Source organism: Gymnoscopelus braueri (assembly GCF_963280865.1).
Source record: "Gymnoscopelus braueri genome assembly, chromosome: 4".
In the NCBI taxonomy this organism is placed as follows: domain Eukaryota; kingdom Metazoa; phylum Chordata; class Actinopteri; order Myctophiformes; family Myctophidae; genus Gymnoscopelus; species Gymnoscopelus braueri.
In genome coordinates this window covers 22,048,126-22,073,465 of record NC_137605.1, presented here as the reverse complement: position 1 = coordinate 22,073,465, position 25,340 = coordinate 22,048,126, and the positions used below count along the sequence as shown (strand labels likewise).

Genomic DNA, 25,340 nt, shown 5'->3' with positions numbered 1-25,340 from the left:
GTATTACTTAATACATAAGGAGTTATTGCTGCTGCTCTGAGGTACTGCAGTTATGTAATTACAGCGGATAGTTTTCTAAGTGAGTTGTGGGCTTCTTGGTGACTCAACTGTTAGACCACATACCTCACAGGAACAAGTTATATTTAGAAACCTATTATTTCCAGTACATACAGTATAGTAGTAATAGTATTGAATGTTAATGTACTGTTTTCATAAAACGTTATTATATTCTCACGAGATTAATATACACTGATAATGCTTTCACACAAAGCACTGACCTGAAAGGGTCAACATGGGTGTTACGTACCCGAGAAAGTCAAATGATTATAATCACTCAGTGCAGCTGTGGGGGGGCGGGGGGGGGGGGGGGGGGCAGTAATAACACTACAGTAATAACATCCCCTCCCATAAGAGCAAATGGGCAATTTGATACAAGACTGATCCACCAACAATACCGTTAAAACATGACACCCAAAGGTACACATTTCCGACATATAATGCAGAATGTTTATTAGAATAAATTATTTTATGCATGAGAGCGAAATGATCTGTCAGAGTAGTGGCCTTCTGCAGTGTAGTGACTTTCTGCTCATTTAAATGGATGTACTTTCTGCTCGTTTAAATAGACTGCAGTACATCGTTTTTAAACAACATCAAATAACGCACTGAAGCCAGGTCTTCAGCCCTTACACGCTGAGCACCATGCACTGAAGCCAGGTCTTAAAAGCCTTACATACTGAGCACCATCTGTTGAAGAGGATCCCTTTCTCCCTGGCAAGGTCAACATAAGTCTGGCCTGTCATTTTTCTAAGGCTTCGGAAATGCTGTCTATAATGGAGCTGATGGAGCCTGATGCCTGAAGGCACAAAGAACAGCCCATGTCACTTTGTGGTGGTATACAATGTCACATTCGGGGACAACTGCTGAACATGGTGTTGTGATCTAATGTTCAGATTCTCATAATAGAGTTTCCATGTTCAAGTCCCCGGCCTACTGTTAAGTGCAGGAGCTTTTATTAAAGTTTTGAATGTTAAAGGAGTAGTTCACCCAAAAAATTACTTATTTTCTATCAATTACACACCCAATGAAGCCTTGAATTCATGGAGATTTATTTTATTATTTTCCGCATTCCTAAGCCAATAATTTAATTTGATTTGAACACTCAGGTAGGAGACTCAATAGAGACTATTTGAGTCTGCCGGTCTTCAAATTATTGACTTAGGAATGCAACAAAAACTAAAACATCTCCATGAATTCAAGGCTTCATGGGTTGTGTGATGAACTACTCCTTTAACATAGCCTACTAAAGCACCTCAAAAGTATACAAGACAACTGTGGAGCATGAAGGTTTGACTCTCACTGAGATTCCATGTTTTAGTCCCAGGCCAAATATAGTTGCATCCAGGAGTTTTTTTTTTTTTATAATTTGAAGGCTATCATACAAAAGAGCAGTTCAAAATTATTGGAGACAAGTTGTTGAGTGTGAAGGAGTGGCGGTAGTGGTCTTGTTCTCTGGCACAGAGTCCCAGGCCTACAGCTAAATGCTTGCGTACTTCAACAGTTAGAAGGCTAACATGATACAACAACACTCCAAAAGCACTAGGAGCCCCAGACCTCCCCTAGTTAGGTTTTGAGGGAAATATGCAAAAGAACACTTTCAAAACATTTCAAAACATTTGGTGAAGTGGTCTAATGCTCAGGCACACACACACACACACACACACACACACACACACACACACACACACACACACACACACACACACACACACACACACACACACACACACACACACTCTCTCTCATTGGCAGCCCTGCTGATATTGGTTTCCTTTGGTTTGCATGCACTATATTAATTGTAAAGAAAATCTATCAATCAATATTAATGCATATTAATACATTTTGTTTGTAAAACAAGGTTACAAAGTTCTTTACCGAGTAGCGCACAAGCAGTATAAATGCCACATACTACATATCTTTTTATTCTACATCATAAATGAACTATGATCATGTTGCCAAAAAAAAACTACAGTATTTTGCCAAGACATGACTACTATTATGCAGTATTTATGTTGAAAAATAATAATAAATAAAATAGAATAATAATAATAATAATAATAATAATAATAATAATGTCATGTATGTCATAAAATATGCCATATACTATAGGCTATATTGCAAAGATATTTATATGTTTTACTATTGTAAAAACACTCCATACTATTAATACTATGTTGCAAAAAATATTTATATTGGTTTACTGTGTGAACAAAAAAACTGTAATGTAAACATGAATACACTCAGATCTCCATGACTTAAACCCAGTTGACCGGGGTCCCCCCAGGGCTTACTAGTTCTGCTTTTTTCCGGTCTACACCTCAATATTTTTGCAGAAAATAGCCGATCTACAAGCTCAAAACGTGCTGCATTGTAACGCACTATGAGCTTGTAGATCGGCCAATTTTGCTGAATGTTCTCGCCAGAATAGGGGCACGTGGTTGGGTTCATGTGGTTGAAGCCTCGCTGAAACTACCGGTAACTGGAATGTTACTCTGCCTAAGGTTTACAGACATCTTCTGTCTCAACCACAATACAGCTTTGTCCACAAGAGGGCAGTAGAGCTCCAGCATTGACTGCAGTAAACATGAGGCGCTATGAGGCGCTACTTGTTGCTGTACAGTACAGTATCAGTACAGGGACAGTATCTTAAATATATGTATTTGAAATACGCATTTCAAATACATGTATTTTGGCTGGGACGGTAAAAATATATATGTAATTTGTATTAAGGTACTTTCAGATATTGTATTTTCTGGATACCTGAAATACATGTTATTATGTAATTGTATTCTCAAATTACATTATTATTAACAATTTACATCTTAAAAAGTAGGTTAATACTATGGAATAAATTAAAAACACAATATGAGATGTCACAAATGAGAGACTGCTCTTGGTGGTATCAAGTCTTGAGACATATTTCATATCACCTTGCCTCAACTAGTGAATGAAGCCTTGTGGATAATGTCCTTATGCATTAAGTAAATAGTTTACTTTTGTGATTACATTACGGAATAACCCATAAATGGTCGGACAAGCCTAATATTTGATTATTAGTGATGCGGCTTGAGAACCACTCTCAATATGGATTGAGTGAAGTTTCAGATTTTAAAAAAATATCTGGAGCGATTAGTTCCAGAAAATGTGCTCGACGCCGCACGTTTAATTGAAATGTAATTTGACCATGTGACTGGAAGGGGTTCTGCACAAAATGTCAACATGTGACTTCTTGGGAATGAGACTGTGTTGGCTCACAAGTTCACTCTAAAAATCACACCTGTGTGAACTGAGCAGCTTTAATTATGTACTGTACTGTACTGTACTGTACTGTACTGTACTGTACTGTACTGTACTGTACTGTACTGTACTGTACTGTATGTTACTGTACTGTAATGCATGCTACTGTACTTTACTGTACTGTACTGTAATGTATGATACAATACAATACTGTACTGTAAGCTGGGCCCAGTTGTCCACGTGCCCACGTTACCCTGGAGACGTGATTCTCCACATTGACCAATTTACATGAATTTTCGGCATATTCATAAAATCAGCTTAAACAAATGTTGTTTTAGTATGCATTTTTGTCTATCATCAACAACAGCAACAACAACAATAATACATTTTATTTATTTTACGTTATAATACTTTACATTTGAAACATACATCAAAGTGGTACAGTACGAATAAAAACATTTGCATAATACAATCTAAAAGTCATGTTTTCTTTGAGGGGAGTATATTATTGATTTATATTATATTTTAAACTACATCTCTTATGTGCATTAAAATAATACTGTGGTATCACCACTTTTAATAGGTTAAAACATCCTGAGAGTGAAGTGGATATATGATAATAATGCAAATGAATAGTGCATAGTAAACTAGAAAAAGTGCTCCTCGGAGCACAGGTCTCCGCCAGGTCAGGTAAGTTATTGTGGCCTCCTGGTGGCGCTATAATAGGCCAATGTGAAAAGGGTGGCATTTCTTCCTCGGCCTAGTGGGAATGTGCATGCAAATTTTCACGGAAATCGCACGCCGCGTTCATGATTTCAGACATTTTGTTAAAAACGGACCAATCCTGCAAACTTTGGAAGTCAACCTTAGTCAATCAGGATGGAATATGAAATATCGGACAGATGCGTCTTGATCACATGACTATAGAGATACTGTGTACCGATGTGCGTGATGTTTGGATAAAATCTGAAGGATTAATATCCAAAAATGTATTTGACATAAGTCGGCCTCCTGGTGGCGCTGTAAAAAGCAGATGTGAAAAATGCAGTGCAGATGTTTTTCCTTGGCCTCTAGGGAGTAGGCGTGCAAAGTTTCACGCAGATCGGTGCAGTTATAGTTAAAAATGCAAATCGGCCTGTTATAGCGCCACCATGAGGCTGATGTCAAAAGTTTTAAGTGCCATTTATTCCTCGGCCTAGTGGGAAAGTGCGTGTGCAATTTTATGGAAATGGCAAGCTGCGTTCATGATTTGAGGCAGTTTGTTCAAAACGGACCAATCCTGCAAACTTTGGATGGTAACCTTAGCCAATGAGGATGGAATATGGGAAATCGGACAGATCAGGGTTGATCACATGACTATAGAGATACTGTGTACCGATTTGCATGAGGTTTGGTTAAAAACTGTAGGAGTAATGGGAAAAAATGGGTTTTGCACAAATCGGCCTCCTGGTGGCGCTATAACAGGCCCATGTGAAAATTTTGAGGCAGAGGTTCTGAATTGGCATCCAGGGAGTGTGTGTGCACAGTTTCGCAGCGACCGGGCCAACGGTGCCGGAGATTTGGTGGTAACACACAGACAGGACGGACGGACGGACACACGGACACACGGACACACGGACGGACAGGGGCGAAAACATACTCTCTCGCCATGCCTTTCAGCCTGGCGGAGACAATAATATAATTAATGGATCAAGGAATGTTTCTTTACTATTATAATTATTTATAAATTAAATGGCATACCATTTTCATTCAGAATCCTAAAAGTCTGGAATCCGCCCTCCCTATCCGGTCAAAATCCTCCACACCCCGCCTCCCTCCAGTCCTCCTCCACTTCCTGCTTCCGCGCGCCCAGCGTCATACAGAGAGAGTCTGGAGAGAGCCACAACGTGCATGGTGCGTCGCAATTCTTACCATTTCCAAACAACGGCACGAAAGCAGAACTCCATTCAAGGTAAAATAGTGTTTTGTTTTGCACTGTATTATTGTCTCAACCTTTCTAGCATGCCTTGACGTCGTGTTAAACATGCAGAGGAACTGGAGTGTGCTGCTGGCCAGCCCATGCTGCTAAGCAGCTAAGCTAACTACTTTGGCTTTGAATTGTGTGGACTCAAATGTTTGGTGCAAGTGCAATTGGCTCTTTGATACATTCTGAACTCTGGTCTGATCTCTATTTCTATTATAAACACATCACGTTGCCGTTCAAGCATGCACAGTCTGCTGAAAGTGACAGGCCATGGCTACACAGCTAACTACCTGTGGGCACTTGTAAACAAAGGCATAGCCTAGTTGCTTGATATATTCATTGACGTGTAGACTATATATCGCGTGCTGAACACATTGTCCTGTCAATGTGCCTACAAAATCTGGCTACTGAAATGTGGTATTGTAGTTTGTTTGGTGTGGCTTGTCTATGTGACTTCTGTACAAAAGCCTGTAGATCTGCTATTTTCACAATTTGTGCCTATTTTATTTTTTGATAATTTCGACTGTTTTTTAGTATATAGTTGATTACTTTTGATGCTAAGTCCTTAAATTATTACTTCACTGTCATCTGGGCACCCCATCAAAATCACGAGGGGACCCCCCCCCCCCACTGTACATGAAAAATAATTGCCTGTACAGAATAGAAAGAATCAGATGTGTTTTTTTCTTTCTTTGAAACTAGTGTTGATTTTGACAGCAGCATTTTGTTTAGTTTTAGGCATATTTTAGTCATCTGTACTGTATTCTAACCCTGTCACTGCCTTTACTGCAGGGGTCCTCAACGTTTTCAGGCCAAGGACCCCCTAGCTGAGAAAGAGATGAAGCAGGGACCCCCTCTATATAAAATTGTGTTTCAGATTAAACTTTTTTTTTTACTTGGCCTGCTCTTTTTTCCCTCTACACCTATACCTCTTTGCCAAAAAAATTGCAGATCTACAAGCTCACGAGGCGTTGTGAGCTTGTAGATCTGCTATTTTGGGCTAAAGTTATCCTCAGAAAAGTGATGCTAGGGTTCAAGTGGTTAATGTAAGAAAAAAAATCTTATCACACAAAGATTTGGCGAACCCCCTGTAGTAACTCTGAGGACCCCCTAGTGGTCCCGGACCCCCTGTTGAAGACCCCTGCTTTACTGTGTTACCATTCTAACCCTTTCACTCTGTACTGTAGCACCATTCAGGTCTACCCCATTATATTATTTAATTTGAGACATTATTGTATTTAATTTCATTGTATTAGGATGGTGTTTACATTATTGTGGGAATTGTGGTTGAAGCATGGAACATAACATTTACTAAAGTTGTAAAAACACTAAAATTACTGAATGACGCTCATTTGAATAGGCAATTGCATGGGCAGCTAAATACTGTGAGAGGCACATGTTGTGAAATTCATCTGTCTCTCAGCTAAGGGGTCCCTGCTTCATCTGTCTCTCAGCTAAGGGGTCCCTGCTTCATCTGTCTCTCAGCTAAGGGGTCCCTGCTTCATCTGTCTCTCAGCTAAGGGGTCCCTGCTTCACCTGTCTCTAGATTTCCATGTGTACACTCTGAGAGTTACAGAGCTGTAAGGGTCCATTTGGTTCATATTCATAGCAGATCATAGTATTCTGCTGCTAGTTTGCTTTGCTTTTATGTTGATATCTGAACAGGTATAACACCAATTGTATTTCCTTTGTGTTTGTTTCAGATCGATGGACAACTTTGTCTTTGAAAAACTGACAGAGTGGCAGTTACCAGAACTGATCGACATATTTAGAGGTACAATATGTTTCCCATCCACATACATTGCTGTCACACAGTAATGGAGTTGACAACTGCTTTTTGTAATATACCTTGACATTTGTATTGAGCATATACATTTTCTGTGCTATACTATTTGATTAACTGACAACAATTGACCAGCAGATGAACCCAGGTTGATTAAGGTTAATGACATCTGTGTCAGTCAGAAATAGGATGCTGGTTGTCATTCAAACTGTTTGCTCAGCACCAAACATGGCTGCTGAGTTAATGGTCATGGTTTCTGTAGTCCTCTAACACAGTGGTTCTCAACCTTTTCAGGCTGTGACCCCCCCAAAATAATATTTGAATTGTGGACCCCCCATTTGTTTGACTTCTTTACACGGATACATATTGTGAAAATAGACGATCTACAGGCTCACAACGCCTCGCAACAGTTTCACAATATGTGGGGGGTTCCGACCCACAGGTTGAGAACCACTGCTCTAACCTGTCGTGTTGAGGACCAAAACCAGGTGATGAAATGTGTCTGATTAGCTTTGCTGAGGGTAATCATTTGCAGTAGAAATAATTAATTAATTTAAATCATCTGTGTTGGTCCTCATCATTGCAGGTACTGTAGATGACTGCAGATGAAACCCATGAGCTCTAATTTTTTCCTGTTCCTCTGTTGGAAAAAGAATGTGTATTTTTCTCTTTTTTTTCAGACGAGGGGATTGATCAGGAAAGTTTCTTTCTGTTAGATGATTCCACCATCAAACAGCTGATCCCAAGAGCAGGCCCTAGGCTGAAGTTTAAAAAAAAAATTAGAACTTGTAAGTCGATGTACACTTGCTTCAAATGCCAAAAGCTAATTTCAGGGGGTATCAAGGGTCTTCTCGTGCATTTACGGTCTGTACACCATGTCAACTCTGTATCAACACATTTTCAGTGTAGTGAAAGTGGTTGTGGTCGGACATTTGGTTACATATGGTCTTACAGAAGACACTTGGAAAAGGAGCATGGGGATAGAAATGATGACCCCCTTGAAGGCCCAGCCCCACGGCCCCCACCTGTAGGTCCAGCCCCACCTGTTGAAATGCTGAATGCTGACATGGAGCCAGAACAGGGAGACGAGGAAGTTGGTGAGGATTGGGATGAACTAGAGCCAGAGTCCATTACTAATCGAGTGGCCCTCTTTTTAGCCCATCTTAGATCTAAATCTTCTATGACATTCTCAAACCTAAACTTTGTGGTTCAGCATACCTCCAATTTAATTGGCAATATTGTCGGCCGACTGCAATCAGAGACCATGTCTGTATTTCGTACGTTTGGTCTTGATCAAAGCAACGAGGTACAAGAGCTTGAGGTGGAGTTCTCGGAATTAGCTGAGCCTTTCAGAGGGATGCAGTCCGACTATAAACAGATGAAATATTTTGCTACAACTGGAAACTTTGTTCAGCCAGTTGAGGAGATATTGTCAGGGGTTACCTATGTTCAATCAACGGCCTCTGCCACTGGCATTGTCCAGCAAGTTGGTGTTCATGATTCATTTTACCGTATACCGTTAAAGAGCCTTTTGACCAAGATTCTAGAAATGCCCGGGATTTTACAGACCATGCTGGATTGGCAGCGCAGGGAGGGTGATGCAATTCAGGATGTTTTTGATGGGGAGTTCTGTAAAACGCATTCCTTATTCCAGAACGAGGTTTCAATCCCAATTGTGATTTACCAAGATGATGTTGAGATAGTAAATCCCCTTGGTGCTAAAACTGGGATTCACAAGTTGGGACTTATTTATTTCATTTTGAAGAGCTTGCCTCCAGAGTTGCTATCTACCTTGCAGTCACAGTTCCTTTTAGCTGTGTACAAATCTGATGACGCAGCACACCATACCATTGATGCAATCCTACGCCCTATTGTCAAAGAGATCATGGATTTAGAGCGGGATGGCATCCTTGTTAATACCCCCAACTATAAAGGTGTTGTCAAGTTCACAGTGCTCCAAGTAGTTGGAGACAATTTGGGCGTCCATAGTGTTCTTGGCAACGTTGAATCCTTCGTTGCCAATTATGCATGTCGGTTTTGCAAAGCAAATAAAGAACAGAGAGAGTCTCTGACGCTTGAAGATCCTGGACTTTTGCGTGATCGCAATAGTTATGAGGCAGATTTACTTACAGCCGACAAGTCCCAGACAGGCCTGAAAAGGGCCAGTGTCTTGAACATGTTGTCTTTTTATCATGTGTCAGACAATGTGTCAGTGGACATAATGCATGATTTACTGGAGGGGGTGGGGCCTATCGAAGTCAAACTTGTGTTGAATTCACTAATCGACCAAAAGCATCTCACACTACAAGAGCTGAATTACAGAATCACAAGCTTTGACTATGGATTTAGTGATAAGTCTAACAAGCCTTCTGTCATAAGCAGGAATGATCTCAAAAAGCCTGAAGGCTCCATGCGTCAGTCAGCATCTCAAATGTGGTGCCTAATTAGGCTACTACCAACCATGATAGGTGATCTTGTCCCCATGGATAACAAGCATTGGGAACTTCTACTCCTCCTACTCCATTGCATGGAGTTTATCTTTTCCCCTTCAATTACAGTAGCAGCAACACTGTACTTGGGCAAAATCATAGAAGACCATCACTCCCTCTTCCTGGAGCTATATCCTCATCTACATTTACGGCCAAAGCAACACTTCATGGTTCACTACCCACGAATCATTCAAAAACTTGGACCGTTGAAGCAGTTCTGGTCAATGAGATTTGAAGCACGACATGCATTTTTCAAACAGGTTAGCAATGTAACCTGCAACTTTAGAAACATTTGTAAAACCATGGCATTTCGCCATCAGATGATGCAGTGCTACCATTTCCTATGTGGAAATATCCTGTGTCACAATACAGAAGTTGGTCCAGGGCAAAGTACAGTTCTGGTGAACATTAATGACAGGATCCAAAGTGGGCTAGAAGGTATTCCCCTTTTCAGTGAAGTGTATGTGCCAGCCTGGGTTACATTTAAGGGAACTGACTATAGAGCAGGCATGAGTGTATTCCTGTCCTATGATCCAGATGGAGAGCCTCAATTTGGTCTCATAGAATCAGTTCTACTACTGGAGCAAACGTCACCCACACCAACAATAAAACTTGTTGTAAAGAAGTGGGAAACACAGTGGTTTGATAGGCATTTATATGCATACAGTGTCATTCCCACCCAGGTGTTGGTAGCAGTAGATGTAAGAGATCTGCTTGATCACCATCCCCTCCATGCAGCCAAGTCGTACAGAGGATGCAGCCAGGATGTAGAGGATGACAGTTTATACATTTCGTTGCGCAACAGACATTTTTAGAATCACCTAACTGCCACCAGGTGTGTGTGTGTGTGGTTGTGTGTGACTGTAAATAGTATTTTGACTGGCTTATATGTTGAAAAGGCCTATTTTGACATTACCCCCATATTAGTTTTGTTTTTAGCCATACTTGCTGCTTAAAGTGTCCATCGATTGAAAATGATCAGTATTTGAGTACCGGGTAGGAAGAACCACTTGACTTCTGGGACAGATTGAAGGTACTACTGGAATGATGGATGCCGTGACTACTGGGATGACGCGATTACTGGGACTACTGGCATTCTTTAAATGAGTGATAAGTGGTACTGTAAGTACTTTTTTGTTTAATCACTTAATGTTTGTATAAGGTGAAGCCCAAGTGCACTCTCTAAAAGTATGCTGCACCACTGTCCACATATCATTTGGTTGTCTTCAAAAGGGTCCTCTATTGGGGATTCCAATAGAGTACCGAAGTCCTGACGTCACTCTCTCATCCCCTGGTTTGTAGAAGTTTTTCTCTATGTAGAATAGTTGGGTCATCTTAAAATCGTCTCAAAAACAAACAGACTGTCCCGGCGATGTTGTCAGGAAGGTGACTATCGTTTATGATAGTCAGTCAGTTATATTTGATACAGTCTGTTTCTGGCAAAAATGTCACTAATTAAGAATTGGTGGCAGGGGGGGAGAACAAATCAAACCAGGTAGAATGCGTCATTTACATCAGACTTCGGTGCTCTATTCTTTGTCCTACATTTATTATATTAACCTTGGTCTTCTTTATAGATTGGACCGGCGCCTGCACCTGATGCACAAGCTATAGCCTCTGATGCCACACCTCCTGCCACTACAGCTGAAAGAGTGGTTGAGAAGTAATTCTCAACCATTATGCCAAGTTGCGACCTATATGCAGGACACGGCGGTGTACAGGGCAAAGTGGATAAAGGACAACACCAGAGATCTGACCACCAGTCAGATTCTGGAACACTACACTCACCTGACAACTAACAGCATGGTAAGAGGGAATATTGTACATGTGATGATTCATTGTTTATAATGTTTTGGTAGTGTGCCACATTTAATTTGATTTAAAATGTTTTCCATTTTATAGATCGCGCAGGACTTCTATCTCTTACATGCGGACGCTGCGCCCAAACTGTACGAGACCTGGCTCCCAGTTTATGCGGAGAAGATCCTGCAGGTCGCACGACTGGAGCAACTTTCATCACAGTGAAAAAAACGTACAATTTCCAGTGGATATACCTCTTGCACGACTGTATAGCTCGGTTTTGTATTCCAAATGGTATCTTAGTTTGGGGTCATCTCAGTTTTTCCAGTCCTCATGTAGTCTTCTGATTAATGCTGCATCATCCACACTCTCAGAATAAGACAAAATCTGTGCATAGCCTTTTTGGGTGACTTTTGAGAGCTTTTGAATCTCAGTCTCAGGACCACCACAGATGAAGCACCTTAAGCCACAAGCTACAGAATCCTCTTCCATGTTGTCTACTAAAAGACAAGTGTCATGATTGTTTAACTAATGGTTGTTCAATGTAAGCAATAGGCTAGAGAAAATTGACATCTAAATTCACAGTAATCAAAAGTTTTGCCAGCAGAGGAAAATAAATGCCAAAAAGTAGATAAACTACCGTACCTTAATCGTCCAGAAATATTTTCCAGGATGCAACACTCCCGCTCCTTCCCCACATGCAGACAGTGTATCCCACTGAGCATGTGCACAGTAGGTGTACACTCTTATCAAGTGTTTAGCAATATTTTTATTTTTCAGAATAGAATCAATTCAACAACACCCCAATCCCCTACCATTGATTATACACTGATTATACACTAACAAGAACCAATATACCAATATTAGATGGCCAGGGAGACATTTTTACTCAAAAATAATGGTTGGAATGGATTCAGCACCCCTGAAAACCCCTAGTTAGACACCTCACAAGACTTTTATTTCTTTTCATATTTTTCACCCAAGCCCTCTGGGCTCCTTAACTTTGATTGGCTCTCCAGGATTTTCCACGAGGAGTTGGGTTTAAATAAATTGAGAGGTGATTCTAGACACCTATAAGAACACATTGGTGAAGAAAGCTATTGGTAGTAAATTTTTTCACAGATGGTCCAAACATTTTGCTAAAATTCCCTAGCTATTAGGCCAGCTTCTGGCCTAATGGTGGGAATAACTAAACTACAAACTAACCAGCTACAGAGCCGCTATTGGCTGCACATAGCAGCATAGGTTACATTCTTGTTGGCTATTGAATGACAAAATAAAGGATATGCTGTTCCACCTCGTATTGATACCTATGTCTTCCTGCAGATGACATTGGGGATCTCGCCCTGCAGCAGATGCCAGCCTTGCTCCCCCCAACTGCATACAAAGTTGGCCGTGGCAGTAAAACGGTGCGCCACACCATTGCTGAGTGCAAGAAGGCCTTCATCCGTCATCAGCCTGTAAGTCCACCAGCACATCTAAAGGGAAACTTTCCATTTTATTTTAACATTAACATATACCTGTTGTATAATTAATGAGTTTGTGTAAGTATTGAGTGTGTAATCTACAAAGCATATACAGCACACAGCAGGAGGACAAGAACACAGTAGGGCATTCACAACTACGGCGTTTCACTAGTCGACGAGTAATCCTAAAAAGTTGACAAATAGTTGACTAGTCATCTAGATATGACCTCACCCCACCCGAAACAATAACATTGATTAATTCTTGTCAAAATGTCTCTAAAATAGGCTAACTACTGCTCTTTGCTAGTTTAACATATTGCTTTACAAATACAGGTATAACAGGACAAGCTTATTCCTTCTGTTAATATACCTCCCGGTTTATCTAATAAGGCAGGGGTTTTCAACTGATTATGAGCCAGGGACCACCACCCTCCTCACTAAGAATCAACCTAGGGACCACCGTTGTGCTGCGAGGGGGATATAAGTTAACGCTTTATATGCATTCTATGTCTATACAGTACATCTCTCACTGTTTCTCAACCAATGGACCACCAGTAGATAAGATTTAGCCTATCAGAGACAAAACTAAAGAACATTTTGTTATCGTTGGATACCATTTTGTCCACAATACTATGCTGTGTTGATGTTTGTACCATAGGAGTGATAAGACGCAAAATGAATATGTTTAACAATAAGTTAACTCTTATAATGTAACATGAAAACAAATGGACCCTTGACACCTTTATTATTATGTTTTCTTTTAATTATACACTTATTTTTCTATACTTTGTAGACATTTTGTCCTTACTCACTCACCCTCACTTTTCTGTGTGTTTTTCAGCCTGGAACCAACATGGTGGAGTATCTCCAAGCAGCCAAGAACTCCCAAACTGAACCCTACGTCCTGACACTTGGCAACAACTCTCAGGAACCATCTCAGTTCTTCGCAATTATAGATGGACAGGCTTTGAAACAGGACAAACTTCTTCAGGCCATCGACGTCTGCTTCAAGGCCTACTACATTTTTGACATCGAGTACCCCAAAAAGTGTCAACTTGTGTGGGACTTCCTACAGAGTATTATCTATGGAATTCCACTACAAGAGTCCAAGAAAATGGTGGAGTTTCTGCACACTAGAATTCTGGCTTGCCAGTAGAGCTCACACACACACCCCCCAACACATTACCCACCCAATCAACCCACGTACCCGTTAGTCATTGAGGGCAGCCTTGTTGGCCAGGTGGCCATTGAGCTCAAATCTTTGCTTCTGGGGGGTCCCTGGTACAACATATTTTGAGATGGGGGGGGGGGGTCCGCGGCCAAATACGGTACATATAATTCTGGGGGTCCTTGACATGAAAAAGTGTGAGAACACTGATATAGAAACAAGTTTTTGAGAAAACACCAGAAGATTCAGAAGACATTTTGTAGAATCGGCCTCAGGTCTTAAAGGGTTAACCCCTACTTTGATCACTACAGCATCAAAAACAGCAGATCTACAAGAAGCTCGTTTTCGAGCTTGTAGATCTGCTATTTTTGATTTTTTTAATTAGAATGGTGTAAAAGTAAAGAGTTTTGGGACCATTGAGGTCGTTCCACCCCAGAGAACACGTATCAGGACATAATGAGGTTGTTCCTCCCCACAGAGAACACATATCAGGGTGACATTATTACGTAACAGGGACCAACATGGCACTGTTTACTAGATATGACATTCCTATAGAAACACGCCGGATTCTTTGTTCCCCCAGAGAGCACGATGAAGACTTGACTGTTTGTCTAAAAGCAGAAATGTTTGCTTTAAAAACTATGTTCAAAGATTTGGGTTGTTTCTAACCCAGAGTTTTTCTGTGTGTGGGGAAAGCTTTAGCTGAAAATAGCAGATCGACAAGCTCACAATGCAATGCCTGGTGTTGTGAGCTTGTGGATCTGCTATTTTCAGAGAAAGCTGTTCCACAATACGGATGCTGGGGTTTAAGTGGTTGATTGTTTGCTACAAGCTTGTATATATGTGCTTGTATATATGAGCTTGTATATCTATTTTTGAATAGCAAAAGTATAAAATAATGCTTTTTATCCCATGTCTAAAATGAGACCGATGCGTTCCAGGTCTTAATGGGTTAATAGAACTCAAATGTTTGATGTTAATGTTTAAAGGTTGTCATTTTTCATGCTTCTTTTTCTATAAAATGACTAAAAGAATCCATCATGGTTTGTGTTTATTGCATTATGCTTTGCATGACCAAATCTAGCATGTATTTTGTCATAGGTTTGTAGTTAAACTGTAGTTTAAAGTAACACATATATTGTGGTTGAATAAACCCATAATAGTTTTATTTAACACATGATTTGGATAAAACAACCCAGAATGGTACATAATTTGACCCACAATTGGGTTGAGTATATAATAAGGGTTGAATTTACTCAGATGTACAGTACAATTAATTTAACCCAGGATTGGGTCGAATATATAATAAATACTATGGGTTGCATTTACTCAGATGTACAGTTAATTTAACCCAGAAATGGGTAGAATATATAATAAATGATATGGGTTGCATTTACTCAGACGTACAGTTAATTTAACCCAGAAATGGGTAGAATATATAATAAATTATATGGGTTGCATTTACTCAGACGTACAGTTAATTTAACCCAGAAATGGGTAGAATATTTTAACTCATCCACTGGGTTAAAACGGACCAACCCATCTTGCTGGGTAAAATTAACTACTGCTGGGTCGGTGCTATAACTACCCAGGGGATGGGCTAAAAACAACCCAGAATGGGTTGTTTCTAACCCAGTGTTTTTCTCTGTGGCAACCCGGCCTGGCGGAGACCTGTGCTCCGAGGAGCACACTTTTCTTGTTTGATGGCCCATCTCTGGTCGCTCTCTTTCTTGAAGGATTTTCACTTTTCTTGTTTGATGGCCCATCTCTGGTCGCTCTCTTTCTTGAAGGATTTTGATTGTGTCACAGTGCAGTGAAGAGAGACATGTTAGAACGGGTAGAGAGAGAGCAGCCTTGTGTTTACGTGTCAACATGTTCCATCTGGTTGAGCCAAAAGATGCCGCAAAAGTGTTTTATCCCCTCAATATTGACAGCATGACATCTCTTTTGTTCATTTTAAATGTTTATTTAAAAAAATGTACAACTCAAGATGCATAGCATACTTATGATTTACAATGCACAGCATAATGATGATACAAATTCCCATTTACAGCTAAAACAAGGCAGAACTGATTTGAAATCAATACATAGACATAATGTATATACAGTAAATATATATGAACATACAGCAGAATTATTGTTGGTAGTAACATACATTCAGATGACATGTGACCCACACACAAACACACCAAGCGCTGACTGGTTCAGTAACTTTAATACTGGGTCTTTCCCAGGCAACTGTTACAGTAGTGGTTGTCTAGGTAAGAGAAGTGGCATGAAAGTTTACGGTTTGAATCCCGCAATTGTGATTAACAATGAGCAAGGGAGACAGCAGAGCAATTGTCATTAATTCATCAATCTACCCCACTCCCTCAATAACAACCACTTCGGTGCCCTTAAGCAAGGCACTTAACGCTCAATTGCTCTAGTAGTGAAGCTGGTCAGTGAATAGATAACACGTTGTTGGTTGTACTGGATAGCTTCAAGGTGTGGATGTGTGTGAATGCTTCTAACTGCGTGAAGCAGTGCATCATGTGCTCAGTCAACTTTCTCTGGTTAAATCGTTTTTTTCCCTCTTTTTATTAACAAAAACACCCCAAAACAACTAATAACCTAAATGTTGTTTTGGCACTCCTGTTAAGTCGGCTTGCTACACTGTAGCATCGCTAGCCTCCTTCATTCAAAGTCATGGAAAGTATAAACTGAGTTAGACCGTTGTTAGCTTACAGCTAATAATACTCATGAATTCCCCAAAAACATTCACCACTCTAACCAAACTGTTTCAACGGATTGAAAGAGCCAGAACAGTAATATTTACTTCCACTCTTAAAGTGCCTAATCAATCAGGACAGCAGGGGTAAATTCAAAAACTCCACTTCCATGTTTAAAGTATAAGGATAAATATAATCTAGGAACAAACAATTAATTTAAAGAAACATCTGTTCAACTTACAATGTGCTTCTCATTGTCCAGAGATCTAACAAACAATATCAATGCGTCCCTGCGAGTTTTTTTCTTTCTCTCTAATGCATACCATCTCAAAGAAAAAGCAGACATGTCATAAAATAATATTAAAAAATATAATGCCACATTCCAAAAAGCTACAGTAAGTTGGCTGCATTCAGGCACATACAAGTATTCAGTCAGTTGCTACATTTTGACATCCAATTGTCAAGTAAAATGTCATAATGTCTCTGTCACAGAAAGTACAATTTTGATTAGTTGTGTTTCCATAATGTTGTCTTGAGCCAATAAACAGGCTAGCTAAAAATAGCATGAGTCTGTTGTGAGGTTATACTCATTCAACTAATTGTTCCATTATTTACTGTATAAATTAATACCACATTGGCAAACTTTTCCATCTCAAATCAAAATGTGCTGTTATCATTTGGATATTATGCCAATGTGATGCATTATAATATACAATATATGATATAATTTTTTGATGGAAACATTAATTACAGGGCAACCCAGTCATCATTGCTGATTATATCATAGGACCAGTCTCTCTTCCACAGTAACTCAAAATACAGTTCAGTTCAAGTTCCATTTGACTCCAGTGTTTAAATATGAGACACAAATCCTTTACAGTATTTAACATCCAATCATGTGGCATGGAGGCCATGTGTTCCGTTGCTTATCCTCCTAATTATTTTGAGCATGTAGTGTAGCCTCCTGTGAGGCTTTTGTAATGACCACCGCTGTTTTGTTCTCAAAATGTAAAGCACATTTGAGCTACATTCTGTGTATGAAAAGTGCTCCACAAATAGAGCTTTGTTTTTATGTAAACCCAATGCACCAGCTGGTTTAGTTCCCTCTCTCTCTTAGTACCTTTCATACAAAACATGCAGCTCAAAGTGCTTTAAATGTAAGAGATAAACAAAACAAAAACAAAACAAAACAAAACAAAAAAAACAGTAAACATAGATTCAAGGGAAGCAAACAGGAAAAACAAAGTGCTTTGCATCAAAAGAAAAAAACAAGAAAAACGTAAAAAGAAAACAGCTAAAAGTCTTAAGTAAAGCACATAATCAATCAATAACAAGGTTAAATGGAAAATAAAATGAAATGAAATGCCTCATTTAAAGATCGCCAATTTTCTTTTTGGTAGGGTTATGCATATCTGCAGCCTATTCTATGGGCTCGTGAGGGAACTTAAAATAACAGGGAGTTGTTGGCCCAACAGGTGTGGTGTGTTGTTAGGCTGAAAACGTGCCTAGGCCCGACCTTCCATGGCACATGATTCAAAATGGATTTAAAACTCATGTTGATTGTACGACCCATTCAATGTGTATGTTGGGACTGAGATGTGTCGACAAAACATCATGGTATACTGTAAACCTAATATACGACTTCAATGGACACAGAGGAAGGCAAACTGGACCTGGTCCTTACTGATCCATTTAGGTTTGACACAGTATATCAGTCAATGTAGAGATTATACTCTAGAACATATAATGACAACATAATCATCACCAGGTCAGTTCTGGATTGATTTGATCAGCAATTATTGATTTTACTTTACAGTCTATTGGGGTTTGCATGAGTCGGGTCAAATCGGCAAGCTTTTAGTTCAGTCCGTCTGTGGCGGGGGTCATCATTGTAGCAGGTCTTTGTTGGTCGATTGCACTGTCCATCATTGAAGAATGTCTCTGTTGTTCTCACAGGTTGTGTGTGAGTAGTGTTTACGTCATTGTTGAAGCTCGTCTGGGAGAATGCGTCATCCATTTCGGGTGGGCGGGGGGTGAACGACATCTTCCGCAGTTGGGATCAGTCTGTGTGTGCGCGGCTGTACGGCGCGTGACGTACGTCCTGTGTGTGTGCATGCTGCGTTTCCTCCAGGTTGCTTGTGTGTAGCGCGTGTGCCTCCTGTGTGTGGGGGAGGAGGGGGGCTCCCTTCATTGCCATACTGGCTCCCACCATTGCAGGGTAGCTTCTATTCCTCCTGAGACCAGCGTTCAGAACGGAGAGGCCCCCGCCCATAGCTCCACCCCCCGCTGTCGAGGTGCCGAAGGGACCCAGCAACGCGGCCGCCCCCCCGCAAGGGTTGGACGCCCCGCTAGGCGACAATGTGCGAAAACGCTTCAGTTTGTCCACCAGTCCGAGATTTGAAACCTCCCCCAGCTCGTCATCCGTCACGCCCCCCTGCGCTCCTCCTTCTGCTCCTCGCTCCCTCTCCGCCTCCCCCAGCACCTCCCTCAGGATGGTCCGAGCCGGCTTGGAGGCCAGGAAGGTGTCGTAGAACGGGGGCTCCTCTGTGGAGGGGCTGAACTGGAAAAGGGGACGCGAGGAGGAGGAGGCGTCGGGAGAGGAAGCAGACCCGGCGCGACAGCGACGCTTTGGGGAGTTGGGCGGAGTGGAGGGGGGGATGAGGAAGGGGTCCACGCACGTCTGCCACTCCTTCGCTCCATCTTTAGGCTCTGTGCGTCCGTGGATGCCCCCGAGTGTCCGTCCGGCTCCCCCTCCTCCTCCTCCTCCTCCTCCTGTAGGAGTCGAGGCTCCGCTGGCGTCGGCTCCTCGGTCCCAGGTCCGTGGGTCGTACACCGAGGCGGAGATCCCGCTCTCCAACAGGAGGCGCACAAGGCCCAGGGAGGTGCTGGTGGTCCGGGTGGAGTCGCGAAGGTTGGCTGAGGACTCGGACAGGGAGAGGGACAAGGAGAGGCGTCGCGGGGTGCAGCAGGGCGTGGTGGAGGTGCTCACACAGGAGGTGCTCACACAGGAGGCTATGGCCGGGCGGCGGAGGACAGGAGTGCTGAAGGAGAGAAGAGAAGAAAGCGGAGGTCAGAAGAGGGCTTTTATTTTCTTAAAGGGATAGTTCACCCAAAGAAATATTTTTTTTCTATCGATTAGTCACCCCATGGAGACTTGAATTCATGGATATTTTTTTGTCGCATTCCTAAGCCAATAATTTGATGACCAGTGGACCGGTAGGCATCGGTTCCGTATGAAGACACAAGGGAGACTCTTTGTGTCTCCTACCGGAACGGCTGCCGGTCATCAAATTATTGTCTTAGGCAACATGCAACAAAAACTAAAGAATATCCATAAATTCTCCATGGGGTGACTAATCGATAGAAAAAAAGTCATTTTGAGGGTGAACTATCCCTTTACAGGGTGACCAGATTTTGAACCTGAATCCTATCATTCTATTCCTGAGGAGGACGAGGAAATGACTTTCCAATGTGTTCTGTGTGTTGAGATCTCTGTCTAAAAGGAGCTTGAAAAACAATGCAAGTGAACATCAAACGCATATGGACGTGTGTTTCACGTCATGTCCTCACAACAGACCCATAGGATTCAGGTTTCACTACAAACCACAGAATTAGGTTAATTGATTTTACACGCAGTTAGTTTCTCATGGACCACAGCCCCTGATATAGCATAACTTTTAGTTGGATCAGTGAGACATGTCTTCATGTTAGGACTCGTTGTTTTGACAGGTGAGGTATAAGAATCAGGAAACCTTTGAAGCAGAGTAGATGGACAACATTGTCTCACCCCCAAAAGTCATATTGTGACTTCTTGACCAAACGTCAAAACGAAGACTCGCCGTTTGAGTTATGTCCCGATAGGGACAGAATCGTAACTCATATTCCCCTAAAGTCAACATGTGACTTATTTGCCCCCCCTTCAAGTCACTGTTTGATGTTTGGTCACATTTGCCCCAAGACTTTTGTGAGTGAAACGGCGTTGAGATGGATGACTTCATGAATAGATGGATTCACAAGGAATCTAGCCATAATGCCAGTGATCAGTAGTTTCAGTCTCAGTGTAAAAATGGACCCTAAATGTTGCCGTATTGGGGGTTCTTGATCAAGGACACTTTTGACAGGACAAACAGCTGTGGTTGGAATTCAAGTTGGGACCATTACATTACAGGAAGGTTACTGTAACCACAAGGTGACACTGCTGAAACATTGGTTTAGTTCCTGTACCATCCATCTCCTTTGCTTCAAAGTGTTGTCTATAACTGTATACATTACAACATCACTTTTTCAGGTTGCATAACAAAGTGGCTTAAGTTCTCCTCATCTAAGCACACCCGACAAGCTCAGCGATCGCACTCTCATGCACTGCCTCACCCACGTGCACGCTCAGTGGGCCTGCTCTACATCGGCCATCACAACCACGTGAAACAGCCCCACTTCCTCTTCCTCGTCACATGACCTGCTGAGGGCCGATAGGACAACAGTGACTTCAGCTGAGAGAGAACAATGAAGGCCAACTGATGTTATGTTAATCACTACAATGTCCTCTGGGAGCGCTTTAGGCGATAAATAGGTTTCTGTCAAACAGAAATGAACATCAGTGCGAAATTTGCCGAAGCTTTGCCATGTGGAATTATGGGTGAAAGAACTATGGATGAAGCTAAACTAAAGGACTGGTTAACCACATGTCATAATAGGCAAACAGTCAGCAAAAAAACTTTAAGCAAACCTTCTGCGAAAATAGGTTTGGAGAAAATACATTATCTACAACTCACAACACGTTGTGTTGCAACATGTGAGCTTGTTTTTCTATTTAATGTTCAACCACGTATATAGGATTTAAGTGGTTTAATGCCTTGAGCCTTTAGGTTGGTGGGAAACATCAGATATGACTTAAAATTAGGTGAATGAGTACAGTATGTGCAGTTACTGTATGTGTAGCAGCTGTGGATAAAATCCAGCCCTTGTTCGACTTCAACTTCACATCACAACAAGTTTACAGGTGTAAAATAGTGGCAAAAAATATTTAGTGCAAGCTACCCACAAATTGCAGTTGCATTTTAAATCAGAATAATACATTTAATAATAATACAAAACAAATATCACATTTACATAAAGTATGTAATAATAAAGACTAATAATGCTCCCTGTCTCTTGCAAATAAAAGACAACATCAAATAGTAGCAGATATCAAATATACATAACAAGTATGGGAATGGGAGTGTATGTACAGTCATGAGAAGTGTAATGGGATCATGTTAGACTGACATGGCGAGACTGTTCGTTCGGCATTTGTATTGCCAACGTGTACAGACTGTGATTGGGAGGGTGAGTGTCTTTGATGATCCACTTATTCTTGGCTACACACTGCCTGGTGTATAATATTGTAGTGTGTTTACTTCCTCTTTGGAAAACAATGTGCATGCTATATGCTGCTATGGCCTGGAAGAGACACACGAGTGCATGGATGTCTGTTTATGTGTTAGCAGTCCTCAACAGATATTCAATTATGAAATAGAATTACACATTGCTGTGTTTAACTTGGGTTCTCACCTGGGGGACACACTGGTCAACTGGTCGGACGGGTGGAGTATCCGACAGGTGGTATACGTGTAGGTGGAGTAAGAATGAGATGAACACTTCCCTGGAATATTAACTAGAAGAGAAGAAAGGAAAATAATGTAGGAGGGCAGGGTTGGAGAGGAGAGGAGAAATAAGGGAACAGGTTAGTGTTTAATGGTGCCAACAACAATCCCACAGTAAGAAATATGTGAAGAAACAAATCAAGAAGAGAACCCAAGAAAGTTGGAATCACAGCAACAACCCAAAGCAGAGGATGCATAGACGCTTCCCTAACTGACACTTTACTTTTGTTTACCTACAGTACCAACCATTGTTCCTCCTGAGTCTTTTGAATATAAGACGTGTGTGTTTTGCCACATTAATTTAGTTTATACTGTATAACAGATGTGTGTGTGTGAGAACGTAACCCTTAACATTACAGTTCTTATATCTCTTGCTGAAGTCAATAGGATTTAATATGCAAATGGGTAATGTGGTTATGATAATAACTTGATGGAAGCGTAATCATTGTGGTTATGTTAATAATGTTAATTTGAGTTATGTTAATAACTCAAACGGAAGCATTTACGATACATGCATAGGTATTGGTACCCTGTTTCACTCAAAATGTGTTCCTATATCCAGAGAAATTGGGGGAAAAAACTGTCATCTTAACTGGGTTTTGCCCAACATTTTTTGAAATCATATAACATGTTTACATGACTATTTCAATAACCAGTGTATTGCCTTAAACGGGCTAAGATCGCCATATTAGTGTGCATGCACAGTGAATGTGCTTGTTAGGATAAGGTGGTTGCAGTGTTTGAAATGCAGTGGTCAGATCTCTGTAATAGGAGACACTTCCTCTCTCACCGAACCCTAATTCCATCTAATCTCTTGCAGGTGTTTAAATACAGTAGATGCTTATCCTACACAGCAGAGGGGACAGTAACAACAATTTTGCTGTGTAATTAGAGTAAAGTATGTTTGTGTGTGTGTGTGAAGGTGACCCAGGGACATGGCGACTGGGTCAGCTCCAATCTTAGCCCCGCATTTGATGTCACAAACATGTGACCTAGACAGCTGCAACCCTGATGCCTGATTCACTCTCTCACACACACACACACACACACACACACACACACGCACGTGACATTGGCTGACCTCCAATTTCATGTTCAGTGACTGGCGTATCTTGAGATGCCGGTTGAAAATAGCTCCTAAAGTGCAGCCAACGTTTCAGCCCTAACATCATCATAAACCTCTCTACTGTATGTCTTGCATTTAGACTGAGTCCCTGTCAGGGACCGGGGACAAATAACAGCAGTACTGTCCAAACATGTGCCCTGGAGTTTCCCACTCCTGTCATGTCATGTGATTGGACAATAGTTACTTTCTGCAGGTTTGAAATAAAGGACCAATAATAACAAAACTGATTGGATGAAGTGAAGCAGAATATAAAGGGGAATATGACATTTACAAAGAAAAACATACGTAGATTTACAGAGAAACAAATATAGTGGGAAATTTAAACAATTCTAGAATGATTGTGTGAGACATGATGAGTAGATAAATTGATGGAGTGAGTGGAAAGGATCCAGACAGTATAAATCGATGACAGGAGAGATCAATCAGGAAGATGCAACTAAGATGAAGTAAAATAAAAATAAGTACTTTTTTCATGTGGGGTATGATGACTGCACAGACACGCACAAAGCTCTGGCTGGATGTGTGTTCACATGCGTGTGCAGGTGTGGATAGGACCGGGGGGCTGTGGTTGGATGTCCAATTAATGCCCCCCCCCCCCCCCCCCGCCCACCTAATTCCGCTCTAACCCCCCCCCACCCGTCAGCCCTCGCGTTCCAGGGGAGTGACATGCTGCCGTGACCCCAGCTAGGAGGCTCCCTCACCTAGGGGCTTATTGTCCACCGCACCAGCCTGGACCTCTGCCACGTTCCCCTGTTGGCTCGTCGTGGGCGAGGAGCAGAGAGGAGAGAGAGGAGGAAACGACAGAGGGAGGAGCATATTCACGCTTCTGCAACTCGCTCCGGGAGCCATTGTCGTTGTCGATTGGCTGTTGTCGTCGCTGGCATTTCTATCTGATATAGGGGAGGATGATCGCGGATGAACTGCACTCTCTGCTGACTGGCCGCAGGTCGCGTCGAGTGACCGCTCGTCCACTTCTGGTTGATCAAGCTCCCAGGAGACGTCTTCCTGTTCCTGGTCCTGGTCCAAGGTACTTTCTCCTTTAGTGACCACGCCAGGCCGTTGGTCCAGGAGTCCTCCCAGATGAGGCTGGGCAAGCTGCTGCCATGCATGCAGGGTGGCTGAACCTGGAGAAGATAAGATAACAAGACATACAAATAATGTAATCATGTTATGATTGTGTGTACGGTTTGATCAGTGCCGAGAGCCTCTGGAACATCACAGTTGACTTCAGAGCCTTCAGGAGGTGCTCAAATGGAACTGAATTACAGACTAGACGTTTTATTTTCTCCATCTATTGCTGTGTGGAGGTCTGTTAGCTGTGGTTACTGAATTTTCCTCTCGATCCATACAGACAGCCAGAGCCAGCATGTCTATTGTCTACATACAAAGGTCAAATACATGTGCAGCCTAATATCTGGACAGTATATGTCTGTCTCACACAAAGGAACACATGTTTGCACGCACACACGCACACACACACACGCACGCACGCACGCACGTACAATGATCTGTGTAATGTCAGCTTCATGCTGTAATGCAGTGTTTGCCTACAACCATAAAGTTGTTTTATTTCAAGTCCAATAAATTGCTAATTGTTTGTGCGAGAATCCCTTAACGTCATTGAAGACATATATGTCAGTAGTACATTAGAAATGCATGCGACATGGCTAAAAGGCCAACAGAACAGGAAAGAAAGGGAGATGGTGAGAAGATTTAGGGGATTTTATTGAAGAAGTCTTCAACAGAGGGAAAAACAAGACAAGTTGAACTGAAACAGAACTTAACAGGGAGGAGAAGAAAACAGAAAATATAATGACAAAAACAGAGAGACATGGAGAAACTGATTGAGGGGTGGAAATGAAATGGGTGATGTGTCTGTGTAGCATGCACTGTTG

At 41.6% G+C, this 25,340-nt stretch overlaps 2 protein-coding genes across 4 annotated transcripts in view; one reads left to right on the top strand and one right to left on the bottom strand.

Annotated features, from left to right (window-relative positions):
• Window positions 1-5,138: 5,138 nt before the first annotated feature.
• Window positions 5,139-15,002, top strand: LOC308083256 (uncharacterized protein). Its single transcript, XM_080425517.1, has 7 exons — window positions 5,139-5,248; window positions 6,964-7,034; window positions 7,724-10,654; window positions 11,110-11,338; window positions 11,435-11,564; window positions 12,659-12,792; window positions 13,640-15,002. The coding sequence occupies exons 6-7, from the start codon at window positions 12,688-12,690 to the stop codon at window positions 13,952-13,954; spliced, it is 420 nt and encodes a 139-aa protein (XP_080281643.1). The 5' UTR covers window positions 5,139-5,248; window positions 6,964-7,034; window positions 7,724-10,654; window positions 11,110-11,338; window positions 11,435-11,564; window positions 12,659-12,687; the 3' UTR covers window positions 13,955-15,002.
• Window positions 15,003-16,542: 1,540 nt separating this feature from the next.
• trak1a (trafficking protein, kinesin binding 1a) overlaps window positions 16,543-25,340 on the bottom strand; it is a 42,204-nt gene continuing 33,406 nt past the window's right edge. For all 3 annotated transcript variants that reach the window (XM_080427677.1, XM_080427675.1, XM_080427676.1), the window contains 3 exons: window positions 24,147-24,569; window positions 22,228-22,330; window positions 16,543-19,718 (listed from right to left, as the gene is read on the bottom strand). In XM_080427677.1, the coding sequence (XP_080283803.1) occupies window positions 18,737-19,718; window positions 22,228-22,330; window positions 24,147-24,569 (1,508 nt within the window). In that variant the 3' untranslated portion in view covers window positions 16,543-18,736. The remainder of the gene's footprint in view (window positions 19,719-22,227; window positions 22,331-24,146; window positions 24,570-25,340) is intronic.